Source organism: Aspergillus udagawae (assembly GCF_001078395.1).
Source record: "Aspergillus udagawae IFM 46973 DNA, scaffold_3, whole genome shotgun sequence".
In the NCBI taxonomy this organism is placed as follows: domain Eukaryota; kingdom Fungi; phylum Ascomycota; class Eurotiomycetes; order Eurotiales; family Aspergillaceae; genus Aspergillus; species Aspergillus udagawae.
The window spans coordinates 3,001,296-3,025,454 of record NW_025091266.1 but is presented as its reverse complement, the minus strand read 5'-3'; the positions used below and the strand labels follow the sequence as shown (position 1 = coordinate 3,025,454).

At 48.1% G+C, this 24,159-nt stretch overlaps 8 protein-coding genes across 8 annotated transcripts; 5 read left to right on the top strand and 3 right to left on the bottom strand.

Annotated features, from left to right (window-relative positions):
* Positions 1 to 202: 202 nt before the first annotated feature.
* Aud_004890 (sterol desaturase family protein) lies at positions 203 to 1,335 on the bottom strand (the record flags this gene model as incomplete). Its single annotated transcript, XM_043289826.1, has 2 exons — positions 203 to 992; positions 1,067 to 1,335. 2 exons carry the CDS (start codon positions 1,333 to 1,335, stop codon positions 203 to 205), a joined length of 1,059 nt encoding a protein of 352 aa, XP_043145761.1.
* Positions 1,336 to 2,986: 1,651 nt separating this feature from the next.
* On the top strand, positions 2,987 to 5,441 carry rcoA (putative transcriptional repressor TupA/RocA; the record flags this gene model as incomplete). The annotated part of the gene is made up of 8 exons (XM_043289825.1): positions 2,987 to 3,107; positions 3,338 to 3,419; positions 3,513 to 3,835; positions 3,907 to 4,445; positions 4,501 to 4,968; positions 5,038 to 5,170; positions 5,253 to 5,328; positions 5,417 to 5,441. The coding sequence occupies 8 exons, from the start codon at positions 2,987 to 2,989 to the stop codon at positions 5,439 to 5,441; spliced, it is 1,767 nt and encodes a 588-aa protein (XP_043145760.1).
* Positions 5,442 to 12,667: 7,226 nt separating this feature from the next.
* On the top strand, positions 12,668 to 14,195 carry Aud_004888 (uncharacterized protein; the record flags this gene model as incomplete). Its single annotated transcript, XM_043289824.1, has 4 exons — positions 12,668 to 13,420; positions 13,481 to 13,534; positions 13,606 to 13,779; positions 13,845 to 14,195. 4 exons carry the CDS (start codon positions 12,668 to 12,670, stop codon positions 14,193 to 14,195), a joined length of 1,332 nt encoding a protein of 443 aa, XP_043145759.1.
* Positions 14,196 to 14,723: 528 nt separating this feature from the next.
* Positions 14,724 to 15,815, bottom strand: Aud_004887 (putative mitochondrial folate carrier protein Flx1; the record flags this gene model as incomplete). Its single annotated transcript, XM_043289823.1, has 3 exons — positions 14,724 to 15,289; positions 15,370 to 15,612; positions 15,698 to 15,815. The coding sequence occupies 3 exons, from the start codon at positions 15,813 to 15,815 to the stop codon at positions 14,724 to 14,726; spliced, it is 927 nt and encodes a 308-aa protein (XP_043145758.1).
* Positions 15,816 to 17,194: 1,379 nt separating this feature from the next.
* On the top strand, positions 17,195 to 18,401 carry Aud_004886 (U2 snRNP complex subunit HSH49; the record flags this gene model as incomplete). The annotated part of the gene is made up of 3 exons (XM_043289822.1): positions 17,195 to 17,214; positions 17,294 to 17,669; positions 17,739 to 18,401. The coding sequence occupies 3 exons, from the start codon at positions 17,195 to 17,197 to the stop codon at positions 18,399 to 18,401; spliced, it is 1,059 nt and encodes a 352-aa protein (XP_043145757.1).
* Positions 18,402 to 19,119: 718 nt separating this feature from the next.
* Aud_004885 (DUF2015 domain-containing protein) lies at positions 19,120 to 19,553 on the bottom strand (the record flags this gene model as incomplete). Its single annotated transcript, XM_043289821.1, has 2 exons — positions 19,120 to 19,439; positions 19,499 to 19,553. 2 exons carry the CDS (start codon positions 19,551 to 19,553, stop codon positions 19,120 to 19,122), a joined length of 375 nt encoding a protein of 124 aa, XP_043145756.1.
* A 613-nt stretch (positions 19,554 to 20,166) lies between these two features.
* On the top strand, positions 20,167 to 20,995 carry Aud_004884 (60S ribosomal protein L28; the record flags this gene model as incomplete). The annotated part of the gene is made up of 5 exons (XM_043289820.1): positions 20,167 to 20,218; positions 20,348 to 20,442; positions 20,510 to 20,533; positions 20,605 to 20,729; positions 20,818 to 20,995. 5 exons carry the CDS (start codon positions 20,167 to 20,169, stop codon positions 20,993 to 20,995), a joined length of 474 nt encoding a protein of 157 aa, XP_043145755.1.
* Positions 20,996 to 22,591: 1,596 nt separating this feature from the next.
* On the top strand, positions 22,592 to 24,036 carry Aud_004883 (malate dehydrogenase; the record flags this gene model as incomplete). Its single annotated transcript, XM_043289819.1, has 8 exons — positions 22,592 to 22,604; positions 22,671 to 22,702; positions 22,777 to 22,887; positions 22,957 to 23,044; positions 23,117 to 23,494; positions 23,552 to 23,636; positions 23,689 to 23,833; positions 23,899 to 24,036. The coding sequence occupies 8 exons, from the start codon at positions 22,592 to 22,594 to the stop codon at positions 24,034 to 24,036; spliced, it is 990 nt and encodes a 329-aa protein (XP_043145754.1).
* Between the last annotated feature and the right edge of the window lie 123 nt (positions 24,037 to 24,159).

The following is a 24,159-nucleotide window of genomic DNA, read 5'->3' as shown; positions in this document are numbered from 1 at the left end:
AGGTTGTGGACCAACCTGTCCAAGCGTTCGAGGGGGTTATGTCGGGGTCCTCGTTTTCATTTCGACGGGGTTTTTTGTTTCTTGTTTCTCACCTCTATAGAGTAGTCGATCTATTCACAACGGAGCGCGATTCGGATATATTCTCCGCCAACGCAGTCTGTCATAACTGGAGGACTTTGGCGTACTTCATGGCGCGACGATATCAAAGATCCTTTTTAGCCTCTTCTTGAGACAGATACTTGCGGTCGTCTTCGCCTTCGACTGTTTTGAGAATTGTCTCCATTTCCTTGGTCTGTCTCTTCCACTCAGCTTCGTCCATTTTCGTCTCGCGCCGGAAGAGTTCCTCGTTGGGCTTCCGGTAGCTCCCACCGAGGCGGTCCCACAGCGTCGTGAATTGTCCATAATTGTAGTTGAAGTAGAGGTGGTGCATTGTGTGGCAAGCAGCCCCATTGATGATTGGGCTGTTGGCAACATATTCTCCATCGTGAATCATTACCGTCCACAGGTTGATGAAGCCGAAGAGAAAAACATAGGCCAGCTTCTGCAGGGGAAAGATGAACGGGAAAACGTGGTAAGGAACACTCTGCGACCAACCATCCAAGGGATGGAATGCATGCGACGCGAAGGGACTAGGCATGATCCACTTATGATGGGGCTTGTGAAGGGACTTATAGATCAGCGGGTGGTGCAAGCCACGATGAATCCAGTAGATGCAGAAATCGGTGAAGGCGATAAACAGAGGGAACTGTAGAATGCTATAGTACGGAAATGGCTCTTCGTCGAAGGTGTCGTACAACTTGGCGTATCCCCTAACCTCGGCGACCAAGAAAGGAGCGGTCAGGAACGACATGACGGGCATCGATCGCATGGTCTGCGCAATCTCCATGGTAATTTGGTTTTTGAGGAACTTTGGGTGCTTGACCGTCGTCTTGTCCCAGATGAAGATGTAGGAGAGGGTCGCGGAAATAAAGTAAACGATAATGCCGAAAATCCTATTTTGAAATAAAATCGAATCATTAGTTAACCGTCTTTTGGAGAGGTTGGGCTCAAAGAGGGTTTTGCATACCAAACAATCAGAAAGAAACTCAGGAACTGGCGGTAGATATTGTTTCTGGGCCATGCGCTCAGATAGGCGTACTTAGACGGCTCCAGTTGGAACAGTTGAGTGGCGGGTTCGTACACAAACGGCTTGGAGGCACCAAACAAGGACAAAGAGCTATTGGCAGCATTGGTCAAGCCTGGTAACGAGACCGTCGAGGAAAGTGATACGGGAAGCAGGGCCGAATACACACGGTCCCCGATGAAGGTGTCCCAGACCTCAAGAACGATATCCATGGTGCCGGGTAAATGAGAACTATTTTTTGCGCCAGAGAAGAAAATTGGCAGGGGTTGAGCGCAGCCCAGTCAGTCAGTCAGTGGAGGGTCAAGTGCGATACAATGACAGAGATATGAATTTAGAGACAAGACGAAAGATAGGACATCAGTGCAGGAAGGGGAGGAGAGCAAAAGAGTAGATGAGGTGGTGGATGGAGGAGGTTTAATAAAAAAAAAAATAATGATAATAATAATGTTTTGAAGACTTCGAATCAGGAGAACCACAGAATGTCGACCCTGCAGTAGTGTGGTCATCACACATCACACGAGGGCGGAACAGGCACAGCCGATCCCTCCAGTGGATTCGGCTCGTAGAGTAAGTAGTGTCTAGGGATAATATCTAATCCGTGGTCTGGGTTGCCTAGATGAGCCCAATGATGACTTCCAGGTGAAGGTAACGATCACTTGATAATAATGAAAATCCCCTGTAGGTACAGGACGCCTTCTGGGAAGTTTGGGGCGGATCGAAGCTCCTACTCCTCCGTCTGCACTGATTGATGTTCGTTAGGTAAGGAGCAACGAGTGGTATCGAACCTCATTTTAATTGAATACAGTGACAAGACATAGGTGTATAGGCGCCATCCAATATCAAAAATCTTTACACTGGACCCAAGACTGTACCCAAGTAACCTCAGAATACCTTAATTGTTGAAGGAGCCAAGGTATATAATATGATGTGTCCAACAGGTGGATACGATCGGTACGGAATCTTGACGTATCTGCCAGATACCGTTGCCCCAGGTTAAACACTGAGAGGATAATACTTAATGATCAATAAACATGACATAAGGTTTGGATCCGATGCTCTTTCTGCCTTGCCAGAATAGACTTGTCTTGAGTCTGTGTCATTGACCGCTTGACCTTGGTTAAGGTTGTCTGCAAACGGTTCTCAACATCTCACGTTTCTTTTACCACTCAAGTCGTGCCCCACTAGTGCTAATACACAAATGGCAAGTCAGGCACGAACTTTACCTTTAAAGGTTAGCGTAAACACTAACCGACTTAGGTAACGGTCCAAAACCAGCCAATGCGCGCGATTTCGCTTCTGGAGACTTGGCGGCAAACGTTAGCCGCTTGCCCCAGCTGACTTTTTCCCTCTTTACCCTACAGAGGATCTGACCTTATGCGACCTATCTTATATAACATATGTGTCCAGGTGTCAGTGCACGCTTACTAAGGCACTACTACTGGCCCACTGGCTGCTGAGTCTTGGGAGCCCCAAAGTCCCAGCTCGACACCTATCCGCCTACCTACCTTACCAACCTTACCTGCTACTCAACTCTGTTAGCCTCCTCCTTCCGTTGCTCTTCTTCACACACACTTACACCACATCAACCAATTCTCCCCTCCCTTTCGCCCGCCTTTTCCTTCTCCTGCATCATTGCAGCGGCTTGTCCCTGTCGCGCTGTGATGCGACAGGTTTGACTTGCGTCTCCATCTGCAGTGCCTTGAGAGTGTCATCCAATATCAAACCGAAACCCCCCTCTTCCTTCAATCGTCAGCATCGATCTGTCGCGACACGTTGCTGTTACATTCATCCTTGCAACTGGACTAGATCGCACTCCGATCTTGATTTTCTCGAAGCGATTGATATCAAATTTTGACGTGCAAAATGTACAACACACACCGTGGGATGGTTCCCGCTCCCAACTCCCGTCTTACAGAGTTGCTGGACCAGCTGCGCCAGGAGTTTGAGAACCAGTCTAGAAGCACCGGAGAGTTCGAGCACCAATGTATGTTTCTTATATGTCTTTTTATATTTCTTTGGTCATGTCAACGCTCCCACTTCTATGTGCGACCATATCGCCTTTTGTCCATCTGTTCTCTCAGGACGTCGGGAGGGGAAGCACATCGTGGTCGTTCATTCTTCCCCCGATTGACATGTGGGCTGGACTACGGTGCCGCACGAGACTTCTCATTGCTTACAAAGTTATCGTCGAACCGCGCTAACTATCTCCTCCAGTAACCGGTCAACTCCAGGAGATGGAGATGATTCGTCAGAAGGTATATCAGCTGGAGCAGGCACAGATCAAGATGAAGCAAGAGTTCGTACCTTCGATCCCCAAACTTGAGGGAGAATGGAAGCAGAAAACGCATAGTTGGCTGCTAACACATAATCTCGCTTTCCAATAAAATAGTTACGAAGCAGAAATCCGAGTCCTGCGGCACGAGCTCGAATCGCGCGGCGTTCAGCCCGTCTCGTCTCATATTGCTGGCCCTGCGCAGCATGCTGGCCCCTCTCAGGCGCCTCCACCAGCCCTGGGCCATGGCCCCAGCAATTTGTTCGGTGGAATCATGACCAACCAAGGAGGTAGTGGTCCCGGTCTTGCCCCTCCCCCTCCCCAGGATCAGCAGCCTCCCCAGCATACCCTTCAACAGCCTGCTCCCGCGGCTCAGCAATCAGCGCCCCAACCGCCGCAGAGCTCCTTTGGAGGATATCAGCCTGGTGCTGCTGTGAACGGTATGTTCTGACTGTATTTACTTTCGGTTCTCTGGCATCTGACCATGCGATGTTTTTCGTTTTCTATTCAGGCTACGGACCCGCGCCACCTCCGACCGCTTCTCCTGGCCCCGGCAAGAGGCCTCGCGCCCCGCCTGGGCCTGCAACTCCTCAACAGACTCACCAGCTAGCGTACCCCGACCCGCGCGTGTCCCCTCAAATTGCGCGTCCCACCCCTCCTAGTCAGGCCCTCGTGACGTCTCGCGGCGAACGTCCCGGGAATATGCTGGCTAACTGGAACCCCGATGACTTGCCCGCTTCGCAGAAACGCGAGGGGGCCGATTGGTATGCGATCTTCAACCCTGAAGTTCAGCGAGTGCTTGATGTGGACCTCGTCCATCACCTTGTCCATGACAGCGTTGTCTGCTGCGTCCGTTTCAGTCGCGACGGCAAATACCTCGCCACGGGCTGCAACCGATCCGCTCAGATCTTCGACGTGACCACCGGCCAGATCGTCGCTACCCTGCAAGACGAGAGCGTAGACAAGGATGGGGACCTTTATATTCGCAGCGTCTGCTTCAGTCCTGACGGCAAGTACCTCGCCACCGGAGCCGAAGACAAGCAAATCAGAGTATGTTGAGTTGTTCTTCTTTTGGAAGACCGGGGGCTAATACAAATGCATCTAGGTGTGGGACATTGCGGCGCGTACTATTAAACATATCTTCACCGGACACGAGCAAGACATTTACTCGCTCGACTTTGCCGGCAATGGTCGATACATTGCTTCAGGCAGCGGAGACAAGACCGTACGTCTCTGGGATATCCTCGACGGTAAACTCGTCTACACTCTCAGCATCGAGGACGGCGTGACCACTGTAGCCATGTCTCCCGACGGCCACTACGTTGCGGCCGGCTCCTTGGATAAGAGTGTCCGTGTTTGGGACACCACCACTGGATATCTTGTGGAGCGTTTGGAGAGCCCTGACGGGCATAAGGATAGCGTTTACTCAGTCGCATTTGCTCCCAATGGTCGGGATCTGGTCAGTGGCAGCCTTGACAAGACGATCAAGCTCTGGGAACTAAGCGTCCCCCGGGCCGGCTATACAAATGCCGTGAAGGGCGGTAAATGTGTGCGCACATTTGAGGGCCACAAGGTATATCCAATATGATGCTGCCTGCCTTCGGAAGAAGTATGCTCGATCGATGCTAATTTTACTGGATAGGATTTTGTTCTGAGCGTGTGTCTCACTCCCGATGGGCACTGGGTTATGAGCGGTTCCAAGGACCGGGGTGTTCAATTCTGGGACCCCATTACTGGTAATGCACAGATGATGCTCCAGGGACACAAGAATTCCGGTCAGCACCTCTTCCCTAATTTGTCTTGCTTTATTCGCTGGTGGATCTCGAAACATTTCCAGGATCTAACTGTGTTTTACAGTCATCTCGGTTGCCCCCAGCCCTACAGGCAACTTGTTCGCCACTGGCAGTGGCGACATGCGGGCAAGAATCTGGAGGTACGTTTTTACACGTTCAATTCTTATCAGTGAAATTGAGTCCAGCGCAGTTGTTCAGGCGACACTAACGTGGTGGTCTCTCTGGCAGATACTCCACTTATACCGGACGGTAATGGGCTTGATGATAGGAAGCGTCGGCGCAAATGTGACTTCGTTTGTTTGTTTAATCCACAATGTCGTAGCCTCTTTGAACATGGCCTGGGTTTGTTTATGTGTTCGACCTTTGGAAGGGTCCGTCCCCGTCACATCGCAACTTCAGATTTTCGTTTCCTCGGTGACGTTACTTGTTGAATTACATGGTTTAAAAATGACAAAACTCTGCATGTACGGATAGCAGCTAAACTGATATTTTGACTGAAACGAGAATCTTCTACTTCGACTTGCAATGAATGTGCTCCCTTCGCGGATGTGTTAATGGAGGTGCTGGTTGTTCTGGACTGGTTTGCAACAGTGCCAAGCATTATTCGGCATGAGCGCGTATACGTATGCCCTGAAGCTGACGTACGTGCCAGATACCTGGAAGTAAGTGGCTTCACGTTGATTTGATCGATGAACCCGTTTGCCTCCTGGCAGTTCGACAGGGTTCTAGGGTTAATGGGAAGACTACATCTTTTTGTTCAGTCATAGGCAATGTCTGTTACGGATATCATTGCTTGGTACATGGCCAAGGGCCCTGTGAGATGGATATGATGCTGAGGCACCAAAATCAGACCGAGACCTCGATATCTGCTCGGACCAGCCACATGATCCCAGGCTGGACGATTGGATCTCACATATCGCCTGCTGCGGGATAAGATATCTCACTCACGGAGGATTAGAAACATATATCAACATGGTCGATGATAGGGGTATTCCAGGCTCTATCAGTACCGGTAGGAACATGATACAGACCAGGTGCCACATTCTGGTTCTGGTCCATTGAGTGATAGTCATCACGATTAATACTCAAGAGAAAGGGCTTGCTGGCAGAAAATAACCAGAATGGATGGCTTCCCACGTCAAAGGACGAGAATTGGAATGCCACTATCTAGGTACGAGGAGCATTGGCAAATGCGAGCGATGGCAGAGGTCAGGATTGCATGAGACAGGGTCACGAGATGGAAAGGCCCACGGGAATATTCTAACATATCATTGTTGCTGACAAGGCCATTGACATCTTGAGTCCCACGCCAGTGGTGTAGTGGATTGGATTTTCCATGGTTATGTAGTCAGCCTGAGATTCTACGATTTACCCTTGCCAAAGAAAGAATGTATTAAGTTGATTGATTGTGCAAGGCCAGCCCCAGACCTGTCAATTGACCTGCAGTGGAAAAGCCCTGTTGATCACGAGGGCAATCTATATCCACTAGGGACTGCTTCCTCACCGCGAGATGGGAAGATATGCACAGAGTCCATTCCATGTAAGAACAGTCAACCGAATTATTTTATCACATTCAGCACAGCCTATCACCTGATCATTTATTTCCTTTGGATACTAGATAGGACGGCGGAACTATAACTCATCAATATTAATACTAGCCGCGATTAATCGAATCGGATAGATATAGTTACCAGCCGCTGAATTTCCCGCAGCCATTGGCGGCTAGTTGGAATTATCTCAACAGGCTGGGTCTGTCAACCATGATCCAGAAGGTACAAATATGGTTATGACTTATTGCTAGCTTGGTACCTTTGTAGTATGTCTCAGTGCATTGAGGCTATCCATTATTGATAATTAGTAAATCGCTAACATAATACTTGACATATCATATTCAGAGAGTCTAGCTGCGACCAGTTGGTTCAGAGTTAACATGAAATGGGAAATAGTTGGGAACCGAGCGGACGTTGTGGTGATCTGATCGAGCGATGGAAAGTGATGATTCTCGGCTACGGAAGAAAACCATTGGTGAATTGATAGAAAGGATGGTTGGGGAACGTACCTGAGCTAAGTAGCCTTAATCTAAGGTAAGAAGGGTGAAAGTATCAAGTCAGAGCTGGTGGCTGGTGCAATACAGCCTTGCTCCTCGTACTTTGTATATGACGGTGAAGGGGAAAGATCAGCAATTCGAATACGGCCCCAGAGCTGAAGTGGGAAACTCCGTAAAGTTTGTCCACAGTATGAATGCACAGACTGTCCTTGAATATCTCATCACTGGCATCAGCGTAAGCGGAGTACCGTATCCATAATGTGAGCTTCTCGCGTCTCCTACCTAAATTTTCAGTAGTAGATATATATTATTACATAGCGGCTTTCTTTTAAACATGACGTCTATCCACCTCATGGTATACCAGACCAGGTCAACGATCGACAGGTGGTTTGTCGGACCCCCTGAGAATCAAACTCATCAGCAACTGTTCAACTGTCCCTTTTTGGATGGAGTAAAATGCCATGTCCTTGGCAGGTATGCTCCGTTCGGATCTTGGCTTGAGATAGATAGATCCAATGAACTTGTTTCAGGACACCTCGAGCACCACCGTAGGCTTCAGAGTAACACAACATTAGAAAATACGAAGCAGTCAGACTATTGCCACTCCAATAAGCGTATGGATCCCAAAAAAAGACCATAAGTTCATGAAACCTTTGGAATCGGGTTTCTTCGCCGATGATACCGAACGCTTCCAGCAGGTATTGATACCCTGACAGGTACTCCGTGCTTACCAGTATGGAGCAGCGTTGACGAATTTAAGCGGATCACTCACGAGAGGGCTTCTCCAACCTATGGACCCCAAACTCCAGTGTCGTAGGTCTGGGTCCGACAGTGCCGTAGAGTCGGCGAAGGACCATGGATGTTTTGGCAGTTATCTAAGGAACGCTAACTGTGGGTGGACGACTCTCCGCGTCCCGAGTCGAAGAAGGCCCGGCCCGCAACGAGAAGTATATGAAGACGGAAGAACGGGGAACAACCGAATAGTTAAGTCTATTCAGATGGTAACTTGCTTGCTTTTTTTTCCCTGTCCATTCTCTCACAGGCAGAGAAGTCTTGTCTCTGTTCAACACAAGAGAATGTCCAATATCAATTATGTCGGTCTTATTGCAAGGAGACCTTGGGCTTCGATTGTGACAGTCACAGATATGATTCCTCATGACTCCTGGATGTGACTGGCCGACACAGTGATGACTTAGCACCCTTTCATGCTCATGGTCAACTATCTTGACAATCTGTGCTGTGCTGACTGCTGACAGACAGGAAAATGACTTGAGTTACACGATGGAAGGGAAGAAAAGGGGCTGAAATGTGCGTCGTAACTATTTTGAGCTGCAGGTGTCTTTCCCCTGTCTCGGCATCAAATACGAAGACCAATGACGCTTCATGTGCGTCATATAAGTACCCCCGTATATACAGTACGATGAGGAGAGATAGGTCTACTGAAGATCTCAATGCGCTAAGGACTAGGTGTACTCTGTGCTGCCAGCATTTTGGCCCTTGCTTCCTCACTGTATCGGCTTGGTAGCATATTTATTGCTGGCCATTGCAATCATACCATGAGCACTATCTTGATCGCTCCCTTTTGTAGAGACATATTTCAGCATTCCGAGTGAAGTAAGAACAAGTGTGCAGGTTTATTGGGAGCTTTGATTCCGGTCAAATTATACCTTGTAGGTATCTGTAAATGCTCAGTCTTACGTAAATCCTGTGCATAAAGATCTGCATGGGCTGAATGAGTGGGATGATGTCACTTGAGTTTTGTAAAACAGGAGCAGTCAGTTCAGACCTTGAGAACTTCCTGGGGGCCAAAATCCAAAAGACCGGAAAAGGGGGCGCGAAATAAGACAGATGAATGATTGAATGGACATTTGTCGGCAGTCGCGGCTATTGAAAACTAATGCATCGAACGACATGAGGCTAAGTCTGGACTCTGGAGTCCGGTGAGGCTACCATGAACCAATTGTACCTTAGTCTAGGTATTAGTCCACGGTCTGCTTCACGGCCCACACTGGGGACTAAACTAGTACTCCGTCTGTACTACAGTAACCTGTGGGTCAAACTTTGTTAGACTAGATATGGAGTAGATAGATACTAGTCATCTGGCCAAGGGAAAAATAGTGGATGGTTTCTAGCAAATCAGAGGAAGAATTTGAGCACTATTGATCGCCTGCGAGCGGTCCGTTCAGTAGCTCTGCCACTCTGCCGGGCTGCCCTGTTGTTCAATTTTATCCTCATTATTCTGGGGGAACAATCGACTTAAGTGCTGTAGGGGTCACACAACAACAAGATTGATTATTAGAGAGGATTGAAATACAATCAATATTTTGGTCAATAGATAAGTCCTACCACAGTGCGCCATGAAGGGAGATCAAGAGTCCGTCTGTACTGGAGTCAAAAAGGGATAGAATAATATATCCAACTGATAATCTTGTGCATACTCCATACACTCTTGAACCTTGAGTTATCTAGCTTTCAGCTTCACCCCACGGAACTTCCGGCCGCCCTGCAGCAAGTCTGCAACTGCAACCACTAAGAAGCTGACTTTTCAATCCGAAGCTGCCGCCTGAATCACAAACTTCAGCTAGTGACTTTTGCCCGAATGAAGCTAAGTATCCTCGTCCATCAGACCCTTTGGATCGAACAAAGGGAAGATCTCGGAATCAGGTGGCGAGTTGCAACAAACTGAGCTGCTGACGAAGGACGCAATGCTTCAAATAGAGGTACAGGGAACTGAAGATATGGAATGGAACGAAGAAGCACTTATCTACCTACCTTGCCTCCCTGGGTAAACTCAGATGGATACTGGAGACACTGGGTTGGTCTAATTGATGCAGGCATGAGCCACCGTTTCAGGATCGACATCCAGGTGACGGCTGGAGATCAGTACGTACTTAATTCTGCGCCATGCCAGTCAGTGTCTTTGAATAGATTAACGAATATTCCAAGTGTTCAGGTGCCTACCTGCGTGGGTGACGAGGGTATCCCTGTTCTTCCCCATACCACACCTAGGTACTGGAATACGAGTATTATTCTTATTGGGGAACCGATAATAATGGCATTCAGCCAGCCTGACTGAATCACTGGAGGCTCGAATTATCGATTTCATGAAGAACAGGAAGAATCTATCCCGTTTGGCGTTTTCAATGCCAGGCAATTGAGCCGGTCCGCTCTGGCGGGTCAGATGATACATACCCACGATTTTTTTTTTATAGTTTCGTGGCATAAAAGTGCGTATCGCGGAAATTGAGAGAAATGCCCGGTTGCCTTGTCTTTTACAAAGGCCATTCATTCTGAAATTGAAATCAGTCAAGAGTCAAATATTTGGCAAATTCATACCGTGGACTCGTAAAATTATTTCAAAGCAGTGCATACCTACCATTAGGTACTAGAGTGCCTTAAAAGAAAATTATTAGAGATATCGGAGTCCACTGGAATAAAGATTCGGGTTCATGATATTTGGGAATGCTAGCCATACCATCAGGTCAATGCATGAGCTATGACAGCGTGACACAATGGTACAGACTTACAGTGATTTGCCATGAAGGCCCCGATCGGAATTCCAACTTGGATTCCGCGATTGGGCAACAGGGCCTAAAAAAAGTGGCCCTCCAAGGCCATCATCAACTTCCGGCGCCGACTAAAAGTGTCATATCAAGACTAGATACCAGTGAAGTGGTGACGAGCAGCTAAGGAAAGGGGAACGATCTGGATCACCTATTTACAATAAGCATTTTATTACCATTCGCCCCCAATCAAGAACGAGGGAATACCAGTAGCTTCAGCTATGTGCCCAATTTTTAAGAACATGACTGGAAAGGGCATCGTTACTGTGAAGTACTTAGCTATCTTGTAAAATTCATCATTATTTTTCAAGGCAAATATTTCCTGGTTGTCATTTCAGCTCACTGGGCCCAACTGGGTGTACCGTGTACCTTACTCATTCCAGTGTTGACAATTCGCAACCAGTGAAATAGCCTTGGGCAATCGTGTCATCTAATTGGCAGCTTATTAGTACTTAGCTAGAGCAATCTTCATTATTATCAACTCAACCTTGGGAATTGGCACATCATGCCTAAGCCACTAGATGCTTAGTGGGGGAGGGGGGCGCAATTGTATAGTAGACTACTTCGTACGAAGTACCTCCCATGTCCATCATGATCAAATAAATAATAAATAATAAATGATCATAATAATAATAATTACTACTAAGGTACCAACCATTCTGTGGAGTGTAAAGTATCATTACAGAGTACTATTTTCCTTGAATTTATATTCCTCATTAATGCTTTTTTTTTTTTGCCAAATTATGCATGGTTTTGGGAATTCTTTTCCAATTTCCGCGGTACTCTCTTCAAGCTTATTGTTTTTCTGCCCAATCCTTGCTTTCATTTCCATTTTCTTTGCTCCCGCTATATTAATTCATGTATTTTATTTAATTTTTATTTTATTTAATTTTTGATTTTTAATTTTAATTTTCATTCTATCTTTTTGCCCTTCCTCTCTAGCTAATTTGGTAATTATCACATATGCAGGTTCACTCATACAAACATAGATACTACTGTACTCTTAGTAGATGAGTGTCATCCTTAGGTTAATCTCCTTAATGCTTTGTCTTGTCTCTCTCTTGATCGTAGTCTATAAGCCTTCAGCTAACTAAATTAGCAAGCCAGATCCTTGTCACTGCTCACCCCCACTGCTTCCACTGTTCTGGGACACAGGGAAGAAGGATTCAGTTATGAGGATCATGTAGGTATATGTAGTTCTAGATCACCACCACACGCACCCGCAAGAGGGGGCAGAAACGAGTGTACTCACTGGTCACTATTCACTGGCCAATATAAAAGAGATCTCACACTGAGTTGGATAAGCAGAAAAGACTCTTAAAGTGGACATTCACTAATCACCTCGATCTCTTTCTTATTCAATTACCCCATATCTGCTTTCAATCTCTCATTGTTCACATTGTCATATATTGATCTGCCTTTGTTCAGTCTTCCCGTTCTCACTACCCAGGAAAGGCCTAATCTTGCCAGTGCACCAGTACACAAAAACCTACAGTCACTCTTGTGGGTACTTTGGCCATCCACGTTATGACATTGTCTTGCTTGCCTTCAAAAGCTCGTTCCTAAGATCTTCTGCGTCTCTGAACTACCTCATCCACCCAAGTATACTGGTATCTCTTTGCTTTTCTGGAAGCTGGCATTGGGGGATCGAGAGTTACCGAAGACCTGGCACAGCAATTTAAACCTCAAAAGCCTTTGAGAGCCCAACTGTGCCTCCTCACATAGTAGAGGCTGTCAAGGAGACCTCTATGGGACTTTTGGATCCTCGCCGTCCTTCTGTCAAGAGAAACCGAGAGAGATAGATTTTGGAATCAAGAGGGTTTGGGGTTCCCACGACATCTAAGGTTATCTCACCTTGCTCGTGACGCAATGGAAACAGCAGAACCAGTTTCATACGAGTTCACCGGCCATGCAATGGGTTCAATGGCTCCTCGTCGGCTACTGCACGCGGGCCTTGGGTCAAACTTCTCTTATTACAATAACCCGGCTACCTCTTTTCCTTTGCCCTATCACCAATCATCTTCCGCGCCGTATGGTTTCAGTCATACGATAAACCAGCACCCTCATCAAATCCCGGCCTACCAGCACTTCTATCTTACGGGTCACCAATCGCTGAGTTCGCAGCCAGTACGCCTCTCATCTGAACCGCCAACAGTTCAACAGATTCCCGACATCCGCCCAGCGAAGAACGCCATCAGTCGCACTGTGGGAAAGCCATTAGCAAAGTTGGAACAGAGCGTATCATCACAACCTGTTGCAGCGGCTCAGCTACCTGCCACTGGGGCTACCCAGGAGAAGGACCCTGGCTCGACTGAGATTGAGTTCTCAACGGAGGTAGACATCCTTATGAAAGCTATTCAAGCAAAAGCTGTTCCCCAACAGTCGGCTCTACAGTCGTTACCGCCGCTCCAACAGTTGACACACAGTGGTGAGAATGGCTTCTCTCAGACCTATGCCATGGCCTCGTCAACCTCGCGATGCAACATGGCGGTTGAGGAGCTCGCTTCCCGGCCGGGAAAGAAACGCAAGTACATATGCCGAATTCCCAACTGTGGGAAGAGCTTTGCCCAGAAGACTCATTTGGATATCCACATGAGGGCCCACACAGGGGATAAGCCCTTTGTAAGTGCCCCCAACAATACTCTCGGAACCTCTACTTCTGACATTGCGTTTTGTCGTAAGGTATGCAAAGAGCCTTCGTGCGGACAACGTTTCTCCCAACTGGGCAATCTCAAGGTAACGCACCGAGAGAACCTCCATGCCAATGAAGAAGGAATCGCATCCTGACAAATAATGCTCATAACTAGACACACCAACGACGCCATACGGGCGAAAAGCCCTTCTCATGTGATATCTGCCAGAAGCGATTCGCCCAAAGAGGCAATGTTCGTGCCCACAAGATCACTCACCAACATGCTAAGCCCTTCACTTGTCTACTCGATGACTGCGGGAAACAGTTCACTCAGCTGGGTAACCTCAAGGTATATTGTCTCATGAAACACGTGGCTCTCGTCCTAGAGACTTTCTGAGCTAACTGACTGAACAGTCGCACCAAAACAAGTTCCACGCCGCTACGCTAAGGACCTTGACTCTCAAGTTTTCTCAAATGTCCGAGGCGCATTTCATGAACCCCCAGGATCGCCAGCTTTGGGAATACTTTGCCACCCTCTATAAAAACAGCAACAAAGGCATCAAGGGTCGTGGCAAGGATCGGAGGATCTCCCCCACATCCAAGTCCAATGACGGTTCTGCCGCATGCACGCGAATGCAATCTTTCGAAAGTGATGAGGACGTCAAGGTGTCACGCGGCAGTCGTGAAGCCTCGTCTGCCTATACTGGCAGCTCCAGCGGAGAAGAAGACCCCGAACCTTATTACACCGATAGAAGAGGTCATTGAGCGGTGTTATTTCAGTCATTCAGCTTCACGTTCATTTTCTGCCCCTTGGGCTTTCTTTCTATTTCTTTTCTTTTTCTTCGAGATACCAAGTTTTGTCTGTCTTGGACTTGCACTTCGTCCACCCAGTCTATTGATGTACTTCTTACCTTCATTTGCTTTCAGGCTCATATGTTTTCTGGAGTTTGCGGGTAATAGTGTGTGATACGGGGTTTCTCGAGCGTTAGCATCATTGAGGACAGCGCTCGGCTGCACGAAGGAAAGCCTCAATCTTGTACAAAAACCAACATCAGCAGACATGTTTCAGTATATAGGCTCACTTGTGGCTCGATCTACTAATTGTTGCCGATTGGCGGACACGAATTGAAGCATCAAGCTTAGGTGGACAATAGTCCCCAGACGGAGTTTTCGCTCTCATGGCTAGGTCCATTGCTTTTGGTTATCTGTGCAAAGAGTCCCACCTGCCAGAACTCGAACTTTGCTAATAATATGAGCACTGCCAAGTGAATAGCGGCCTCTACTGACGTGATCTTAAACTAGGCAAGACTTGGTATTCTCATATACCAGAAAGGTCACCCATGTGCTTGGTAGCACTCGGAGGATGTTCGGGCCCAAGCCCTTGTAGAAACCAGCAAAACCTTCTTGAGCCCAAATCTGCGCCATTGCATCACCAACACCACGATACACAAGGTGGGCGTCATATGTCTGCAAACGAGATCTCAGCACTTGGTATGGATAGGTGACACAGCCTGCGAAGATCTTTGAAAGGCTTGAGGTGAGAAAGAAATCGAAGTTCCCCAATTGTCGTGCCGGTGTTGCCCCTGAACCTATGCTATCGCCACTGGTACGCGAAGTCGAACTCATCCTTGTACGATACACTTTCAACTTTTCATACGCCATGAACTGAAGAGCTCCATGACTGACTCCGAATAAAGCGGGTAAAAGACCCCGGTAGAAGCCAGGAATACCCTCTGAGCGATAGATCTGTGCTACGCCGGTGGTGAAAGACGCATAGGCTCCGGGGGTGTTGGAACCGGTGGATAACATGCGGGTTTTGATCACCCATATAGGATTCGTCAAAACTGATGTGGCAAGACCTAAAGCAAATATAGTGCAATTAGCGAATGTGATTTCGTGAGCATGGGAGTCTAATGCGCAGATGGGCCAAAGACCATACCTGCCAGTCCTGATGCGACAAAGTAGTCAGTCGAGGTGAGCTCCGGCACTCGAGAGCCGCGCAGCCTCCGCATCAGATCTTTGGTCTTCCCATAGCAAAGAAAGTACAGCCCCCAGCTTGTAGAATTGCCGATGATGTTAGGTGTTAACCCTCGGTAGAATGCGGTGATTCCGCCCTCACGGCGAGCAATATCACGGATGACACGGAGCGATCCACCAAGTTGAGAAGGCGAGGATCGGTCGACTAAGTCTCATTTTGCGCATGCGTAAGCTCCATGAAGATGTCCTCCCACCTATTCGGAAAGTAGTATACGCATCGAGTCACGTACCCTGTAGCCTTGTCTTTAATAAATCTAGCGGATGGAGGCAGAGCGTAGAGACTATTCCCGCTGTAAATCCTGCTATGGTCTCCACAAAGGATGACGACAGGCCATCCTTAATAGTCATGAAACTCGTGTGTGACTCCAGAATCTTTTGGGAGCGCGTGAACGGACTTTCGGGAGAACCAATTTTCACAAACGGCGTGCATGAGAGTTTTTGCGCAAACTTGCGGATCTTGCTTTTCTTGCTTCTCGGCAATAAGCGCAGCAATCCGGCGAGGCGATTTTTAACTCCGCGCAATTGTTCAGGTTGAGGCGATGGCCGTTAAATGATATTCTACACGTGAACGAAGGGCTGTCCGATTCGACAACGCTTTATACACATACAAATCTTTCTCGATAAATAAACCGCATTCCTGCGAGGATGAGCCAATTTGTATTCGTTTGCCCAAATAAATGTTAGGACGGCACAGCATTTCTCGAGGAAGAAACTCATCAGTCTATTAAAAGCGCAGAACAGTTCGCAAACATGAAACAACTTTAGAAATACATGAGTGTCAATGTGATCTCCAAAACATCGACAAGAAGTATGAAAGAGGGCTCGAGATCTCCATTACCTCCTCTTGGTCTTTGTGTCCGGGAGAGAAACAGGTGCCGAGGATGATAATGAGAATGCCACTCCAGTCTGAAAACCAAATTTCATAATCCCCCATTCCTGTCATCGTCTTCTTTAAGCGAGGGGCGAAAACAACCTGTAGGGAGGATCAGCTGCCTGAAATCGAAGGAGTTAAGATTTCGCTGAGGTATTACTTGAAGAGCGAGGGTCTGGGTTCGCTGTATGTGTAGCCTATTTCTCGTCGTGAGCATTTCTGATATGATTAAGATCTGAGGGGCGAGTTGCATACCCAGATAGATGATCAGAGGCAGATAGCCACTGTGTGAAAAGAACCGTCAATACTGTAGCCAGAATGAGAGAACCTCGCTGAAAGGGAGTATTACTAGTGGATAGCGACTCTGGAGACGTCAATGACCTTGGAGATTCGCTCCTGGAGATCAAAACGTCTGGTTAGCAGGGGACATATAGGCGAAGAACATTTCCATTAACGGAAGATCCAACCTTAGTTTCCTCGGAAAATTGAACCATTTCGGTGAATGAACGGGAAAGAATTATATCAATACTCAGAATTTGGAGCCGAGAAAGGCGAGTAGAGACGGCGCAGGAAGTTTATGTATGCGGACTGCTTGGGCGGAGTTAAGAGATGAGCAGGTGAAGCTCAAGAGTTTTCCGGGAACTTTCCAAGGCAAAAAAAAGCTACCCCCAAAGTCCGCAAGATACCCGTTCGTCCAAACCACATCCAACACGTTCTGCTCGTGTCTGGACTTACAACCATTGTCACGTCTGACACACATCATTTTTGTCCAGAGTGTCCTCTATCTTTTACTATCCCTCAACGAGGATTTGATTCCAAGACAACGGTCAGATACCTTAAATTGAGAGTCGGCAACATGTCCGGCGCGAGGCATTGGTGAGTAACCGCTTTTTACTTATGAAACAACACTACAATGCAAACCAAAAGATTGACCAGAAGGTTCTTAAATTCCTAGGGAGCAAGATAAGGAGGCCACCGTTTACATTGGTAACCTCGATGAACGGGTTAGCGATAGCCTGGTATGGGAGCTGATGCTGCAGGCTGGGCGCATCGTTAATGTTCACCTTCCCAAAGATCGAGTGACGCAGTCACACCAGGGTTACGGCTTTGTGGAATTCATAAGCGAGGAGGATGCTGAATATGCTTCGCGAATAATGAACGGGATTCGTCTTTATGGGAAACCAATACGAGTCAACAAGGCATCTGCCGATAAACAAAAAGCCGTGGAAATTGGAGCAGAGCTCTTCGTTGGAAACCTAGATCCTTTGGTCACGGAGCAGGTCCTCTATGACACGTTCAGTCGCTTCGGAACGCTCGTCAATATTCCAAAGGTAAGGCTACCATAAATGCCCACCTAATAAAGGATTTATCCTCTTCTGCGACAAGCTAACAAACTGTAGGTTGCCCGCGATGATAACAACCTTTCCAAGGGCTATGGATTCGTATCATTTGCCGACTTCGAGTCCTCAGATGCTGCTATTGCCAACATGAACGGGCAATATCTAATGAACAAACAAGTTTCCGTGCAGTACGCCTATAAAAAAGACGGCAAAGGCGAACGGCACGGTGATCAGGCAGAACGAATGCTGGCTGCGCAGGCTCGCAAGCATAATGTTCGTCCGCCAACCCAGCCGCTGCCTCCGCAATTCACCAACCCAGGCACTCCTATGGCGGCCACTGGGATGGCTAATGGAGACGGCACACAAGCGTTGAGCGCCGCTCCGCCGGAATTAGCAACGGGAAGAGGCGTACCGCCGCCTAACTTGGGCTTTCAGAACGTACCTCCGCCGCAAGCTAATCGACAACTCCCTCCTACCGCTCCCTTGGCAAACCCACCTCCCGGTTTGCCGGCAAGACCTCCGCCCTCGCAAGCTGGTTACGGTGGCCCTCAGACGTTTCTCCCCCCTGGTTTCAATACTGCTGGTCAACAGCCACCCTTCCCACAGCAGCCAGCACCGCCACCGGGGTTCGTGCCACCGGGGTTCGGTCCTCCATCAGGAACCCCCAACCCTCCACCATTACCACCGGGCTTCCAGCAGCCTGGTTATGGCGGCGGCCGCTGAGCTTTGGGTCGTTTGTATTCGCCCTTTAAACGTGCATTGATGCAGAAATATATCTCTCATGCATCACTTTTGACGAAAATGGTATTTTCCCACAGTTTCGCCGCGTTACGAGCCGACGAGAGCATGTAGTTCAGGTGATTCCCTAGCTTTGGTATTAAAGCCCGCCACTACATGGCAGATCAGTTTGTTCTTCAGGAACACTATTGAGCTAACTAATCCGTTGATAATGAGGTAAAAGTTTGGTGGAAATTACTTGATTGATCGGGTTTATTTTTCTCCCATTAGTCTTGTGGTGAGGCAGCATGTTACTACCCAAAGAGATATCATTCACGGATGGGTATATATTGCGATTGTGCTTGATTCACATGAGACTTGGCAAGTGAACTGCTCATACTCTGATGCGGTCTTGGCATCTAGCTATACAGACCAAACTATGAAGATGGCCACATATTCTGATTACGATAGAAGAAGTGTCATTCGATTGCATCAAATAATTCCTTTATAGCTGTTTCCTTCTGCGTGTTCGCAAAATTGGAAGGACTTCGGAACAAAGGACACGCATGATGAACGTAAGGAAATGAGAGAAAGGGCAAAAGAAAGCTGGGTCAGCGAAGAAGAGCAACTGGTGCCTCGAAAGGGCAAATTTCCAAATGGGAGCACAAACGATGGGCGACAGGAACAGCGTATAGAGAATTAGGAATTGGAGCAGGAGCAGTGGTTAAGAGAATGACACGAACTTGGGGTCCCTTGGGCGACCGTCAGGACCGATATTGTGGGTAGCAAACCGTCGTTGTGTGTAGATGCGTCGAGCTTCATCGAAATTAACATTCTGCGTCTTCATGATCTTCTGCACCTCGCGTTTTGCTTTGTTGTCTAAGCCGGCTCTTGTGTCGCCATCTGCGATGTTGGACGATATATCGAACTGTGATGAGGAAAGGCCCGCCTCCAGATCACCCGTAAAGCTGGAGGGAAGGCGAGTATAAAGATGATCCGGGACTGGGATTAAGGGCAACCACCGGGACCGGGTGAGATAAAGCGCTGCCAACGGGCGTCAGATTGGTTACAACCAAGATATACAGCTTGTGGATCAGACGTACCGGTCCCACAAATCACGACAGCAAAGGTGAGGAGATAAAGAGTATAGTATGCCATAGTGACCGCGTATATGCAATTACACGGACTTCAGCGAGTAAACATTGATGTTGCTATGTTAGTTAATATGACTTCCTACTGCGGATGTACCGGAATACTGGCGGGAAGGCAGACGGGATTCGTGATGTGTGGCAAACTCCTCAAGGATTCATTCAGGTAGAAGCCAGTAACGTGTGATGCTGGCTGGGCAGGATACTGCCACAACCAGCTACAAAGTAAGCATCTGAACAGAAAGATGGTCAAATATAGTTGGCACTCAAAATATCGTGTCCAACAGTGTTGAAGCCGGATCAATATCAAGCTGAGATAGGCAGGTTCGTAGAACCTTGGCTAGCACGTAAGGTACGGATAAGGTAGCTCATCGACACCAAGATATGATTGGAAGCAGCCTGACCTGTGTGGGGAGGAGGGGAAGGTGCGCTTCTTTGGGGCTCTTCCTCATGACTTAACCTTGATGGTCAGACTATTCCTAAAACGGTCGCCTTAGCGAGGTTGTTGGCTGCTGTTCTTGGCATGGGCGCGCACAATAATGAACCCAGGCAAATTAAGTATACCAGCCTCGCGTCGAGTTCGATCTGTTCCCATTCAACCAGCTTGAAAGAGACATTTCACAATGGCCGCCGAAAGAACAAACGTTTCCAGCGACCTTGTCTGGCAGATCACCCGTACGTTTATTCTGTTTTTGCCGATGCCTAACCTTTCTACTCCGGAGTAGCGGAGTTTTCTGTGTCTTTTGCTCTGTCTTTACTGTCCGTTCAGCTCCTTAAGCTTACTGATTCATATGCTCTGAACAGGCAGCCAGAATGCTTTTCTGGTCAAGCGGAGGACCGGTGGTGGCTCCCAGTTCTCCCGCGATCCCCTGAACCTGCAAAACAAGCAATCTTTCAAGGTAGGATCCTGAAAATTCGTTATGCTTTCAACGGCAATAGAAACGCTGACTTCAACACTTTGTATAGTATGCTGGCTATGCCAACACTAAGGTACTTCATACATCATCAACTTGCAGACTTTCAATAATAAAGAGGAATCATATCTGAACTCTCATGAACAGGCGGTCGGTGTGCAGGCTACTGAGAACGGCGGTGTTGTTGTCATCACCAAGAAGCCTGGCAACCCTCAGCAGCCCGCAAAGAACGTGGTCAGCGTCAGCTGGGGCCCTAACGCTGCCACCCGCAAGTAAGCAGAACAACTATTTCTCACCGATTGCCGGATGGCATTGTATCAGACCGATTTTGCTAATCAGGGACATTGTTCTATGGCGCAGGATCTACAAGGCTGTAGCAAGCAAGACCGCCAAGAACGGCTACCGCGCCGACCTCCGTGAAGACGCCGTTGCTCGTGTGAGCGCCATCCGTCGCTCCCAGAAGCCCAAGAAGGACACTCCCCCCAAGAAGCTCAGAGGCACTCAGGCCAGAAAGGCTGCGGAGCAGAAGTCGGAGTAAATACGAACCTCAGAGCAACGAAAACGCCGAAGACAAGAGGTTAAGGAACGGGCGCGTCGACTGAAATAGAGCCGTGCTGGTCAAGGGCGAAAGCGTCCCTGTAATTTAGCAATATCGTTATTGGGTATTGTCCTTCCGAGGCCATCAGCAATCTCAGCACCATAAAAAAGAAAACGAGAATTAAATGCCGTGCAAATTGATTGGGTCCAGATTAGGTTCGCGGGGCCATAGGAGAGATGTTTCGTAATTTTAGCTCGCCTAATTTTCTCTGATTTCCTACAACATGGTCATTACTGCAGTTAGCACATGTTCCGGATTTTGAACGACTGCAGCCGCTTGTCGGGCCGAAACGGGTATTCTAGAACCTGTTGGGACAAAGCTTGGAGCTTTCAGCTTTTGCTGCGTCTAACACTCAACACCCGCCTTTTCCCGAGTTCATGATGGATCAATGGAATCAACTCACAAATTCGGTAGGTTCCTCGGTGATGACACGAAAATTGCCGGAATCTGGGGCGCTTCGGATTGGATTGAGTCGACTCTGACGTACGTTTATAGACCACAAGACAAGAGAAATTTTCTCGGCCTGGATCATGACAGTACCGTCGGGAACATGGATATAGGTACATTGTGAACTACATGTAGGATATAGATATGTACTTCCGGTGCTCTATAGACTAAGTAAACAGTCTCAGCAGGGCGGAACTGAAAGATGACGCGGAAAGGTTCTCCCACGTCCGTTTCTTTATAAGCCTACCATAAAGATGACAAGAGTATAGGTAGCGGTTAGTTAATACCGATGGATGAGATAAGTTCGCGGTTGATCTTCCTTAGGTAATTAGGTGTCTTTAGGTAGGAAGTTTTCGGTAAGATCAATGATTACTCTGTACTTAGATACCCAAACATCGGACTGGGAGCTCTCCATGTGATCTCCGATGTCCGTCTACCCCGCCGCAACGCAGGTCTGTATGAGAGCAATAGAGCTATAATGTTAATAATTATCTTAATAAGGACTGAATAACGGTTGGACATAGATACATCATTTCCTTACCTACCCGAGACAGTAGTGATGGGTACCATACCTGGCTTACATACTTGGCCGACGCCATGTTCCTGTATCTATAAGAACTAGTTAATTGCCATTATTGTTATGATTGTACAGAGAAGTTGTGGCTGTTGTCTTGCTATCTCTAAAGAAATTGTCAGGTCATCATCAATTCCTCAAGAAATGTAGGTCCAGTGCGATCTATCAACCAGAATATAGCTCATGTTTCTACTATCCCCACGGTTGTTTGTGCCTTCCTCGTTCATCTCCTTCCAAAACCCAAATATGGCGCGTTGTTTGTTCCCGTTTGGTTTACCGTTACCCCTCCCTACAGTCCTCCTGCATGCCCCTCCGTAGCTCCCTCTATCCCTCCTGCTCCACCCCCGCTCAACCTCAAGTGCTTTCTTTCACCCTCTGTCGTTGTCCTCCCATCAACATTTCCCCATCTTGCGTTGGTCCAATTCTGTCAGTCCGTCTTACTCACACGCGATACAGATACGTTGCTTTCTTGCTCTTAATCAACAGCTACCAAGCATAAGCTCTAGTCTCTCATCATGGTCAAGGCGGGTAAGCATCTTATTGACTTCCTCCAGAAGCCACCGAAAGAGTTATCCTACTAATTCATCCATATAGCTGTTCTCGGAGCCTCTGGTGGCATTGGCCAGGTATGTAAACTCTGACTTCTGTGTCACCGCTTGTCTCAGTCACGTACTGATATTCATTCTCGTCGCGTCTTTAGCCTCTATCTCTTCTGTTGAAGGCATGCCCTCTGGTTGATGAGCTTGCTCTCTACGATGTCGTCAACACCCCCGGCGTCGCTACGGATCTGTCGCACATCTCTTCCGTCGCTGTATGTGACAACTTCCTAGACCCATCAGCTCAAGTGACTCAAATCCTCGGTGCTGACTCGCACTTGCAGAAAATCTCCGGTTACCTTCCCAAAGACGATGGTCTGAAGAATGCATTGACTGGCACTGATGTTGTTGTCATTCCTGCTGGAATCCCTCGTTCGTACTCCGACTCGCCAGAAATAAAAAACCAACTGCTGCTCTTCTTCTGACTCAAATCCTTCCCAACAGGCAAGCCTGGCATGAGTCGTGACGATCTTTTCAAGGTGAATGCTGGTATCGTCCGCGACTTGGTGACGGGAATCGCACAGCATTGCCCCAAGGCTTTTGTACTCATCATCTCGAATCCTGTAAACTCCACCGTCCCAATCGCCGCTGAGGTCCTCAAGAAACACGGTGTCTTCGACCCCAAACGCCTCTTTGGAGTCACCACTCTGGATGTTGTCCGTGCAGAGACCTTCACTCAAGAATATTCCGGCCAGAAGGATCCATCCAAGGTCCAAATCCCGGTTGTTGGCGGGCACTCTGGGGAGACCATCGTTCCCCTCTTCAGCAAGGCTTCCCCAGCTTTGAATATTCCCGCAGACAAGTATGACGCTCTCGTGAACCGTGAGTGTCTGCACTATATCTACACGTATTTGCAAGTGGCGACTGACTCGTCCGTAGGTGTCCAGTTCGGCGGAGATGAGGTAGTCAAGGCTAAAGATGGCGCCGGCTCCGCCACTCTATCCATGGCTTATGCTGGCTTCAGGTCTGCCACTTTCTCCAGAGCTTGAACTTGTCTCTCTGCTAATTCCAGGTAGATTTGCCGAAAGGGTTATCAGGGCTTCGCAGGGCCAGTCAGGCATTGTCGAACCCACTTTCATTTACTTGCGAGGCGTCGCTGGTGGTGAGGAAATCGCAAACGAGACCGGTGTTGAGTTCTTCTCGACCCTTGTCGAACTCGGAGTAAGTGTTTCCACGTCTTGAGCACAAACCGTTTCTCATATAGTATATGCTAAATGCAAAAATAGAGTAATGGCGCGGAGAAAGCCATCAACATTCTCCAGGGCGTCACCGAGCAGGAAAAGAAGCTCCTCGAGGCTTGCACCAAGGGCCTTAAGGGCAACATCGAAAAGGGCATCGAATTCGTCAAGAATACCCCAAAGTAAACGCGCCTATCCCCGTCAAACAAGCTCACCCCTATTGGCCAGCCGCACCGTTGCCTTCCCTGAAGAGCACTTGTCGGTGGCATTTTCCCTTCCCTGAAGAACTCATGAGAATTGAAAAGGACG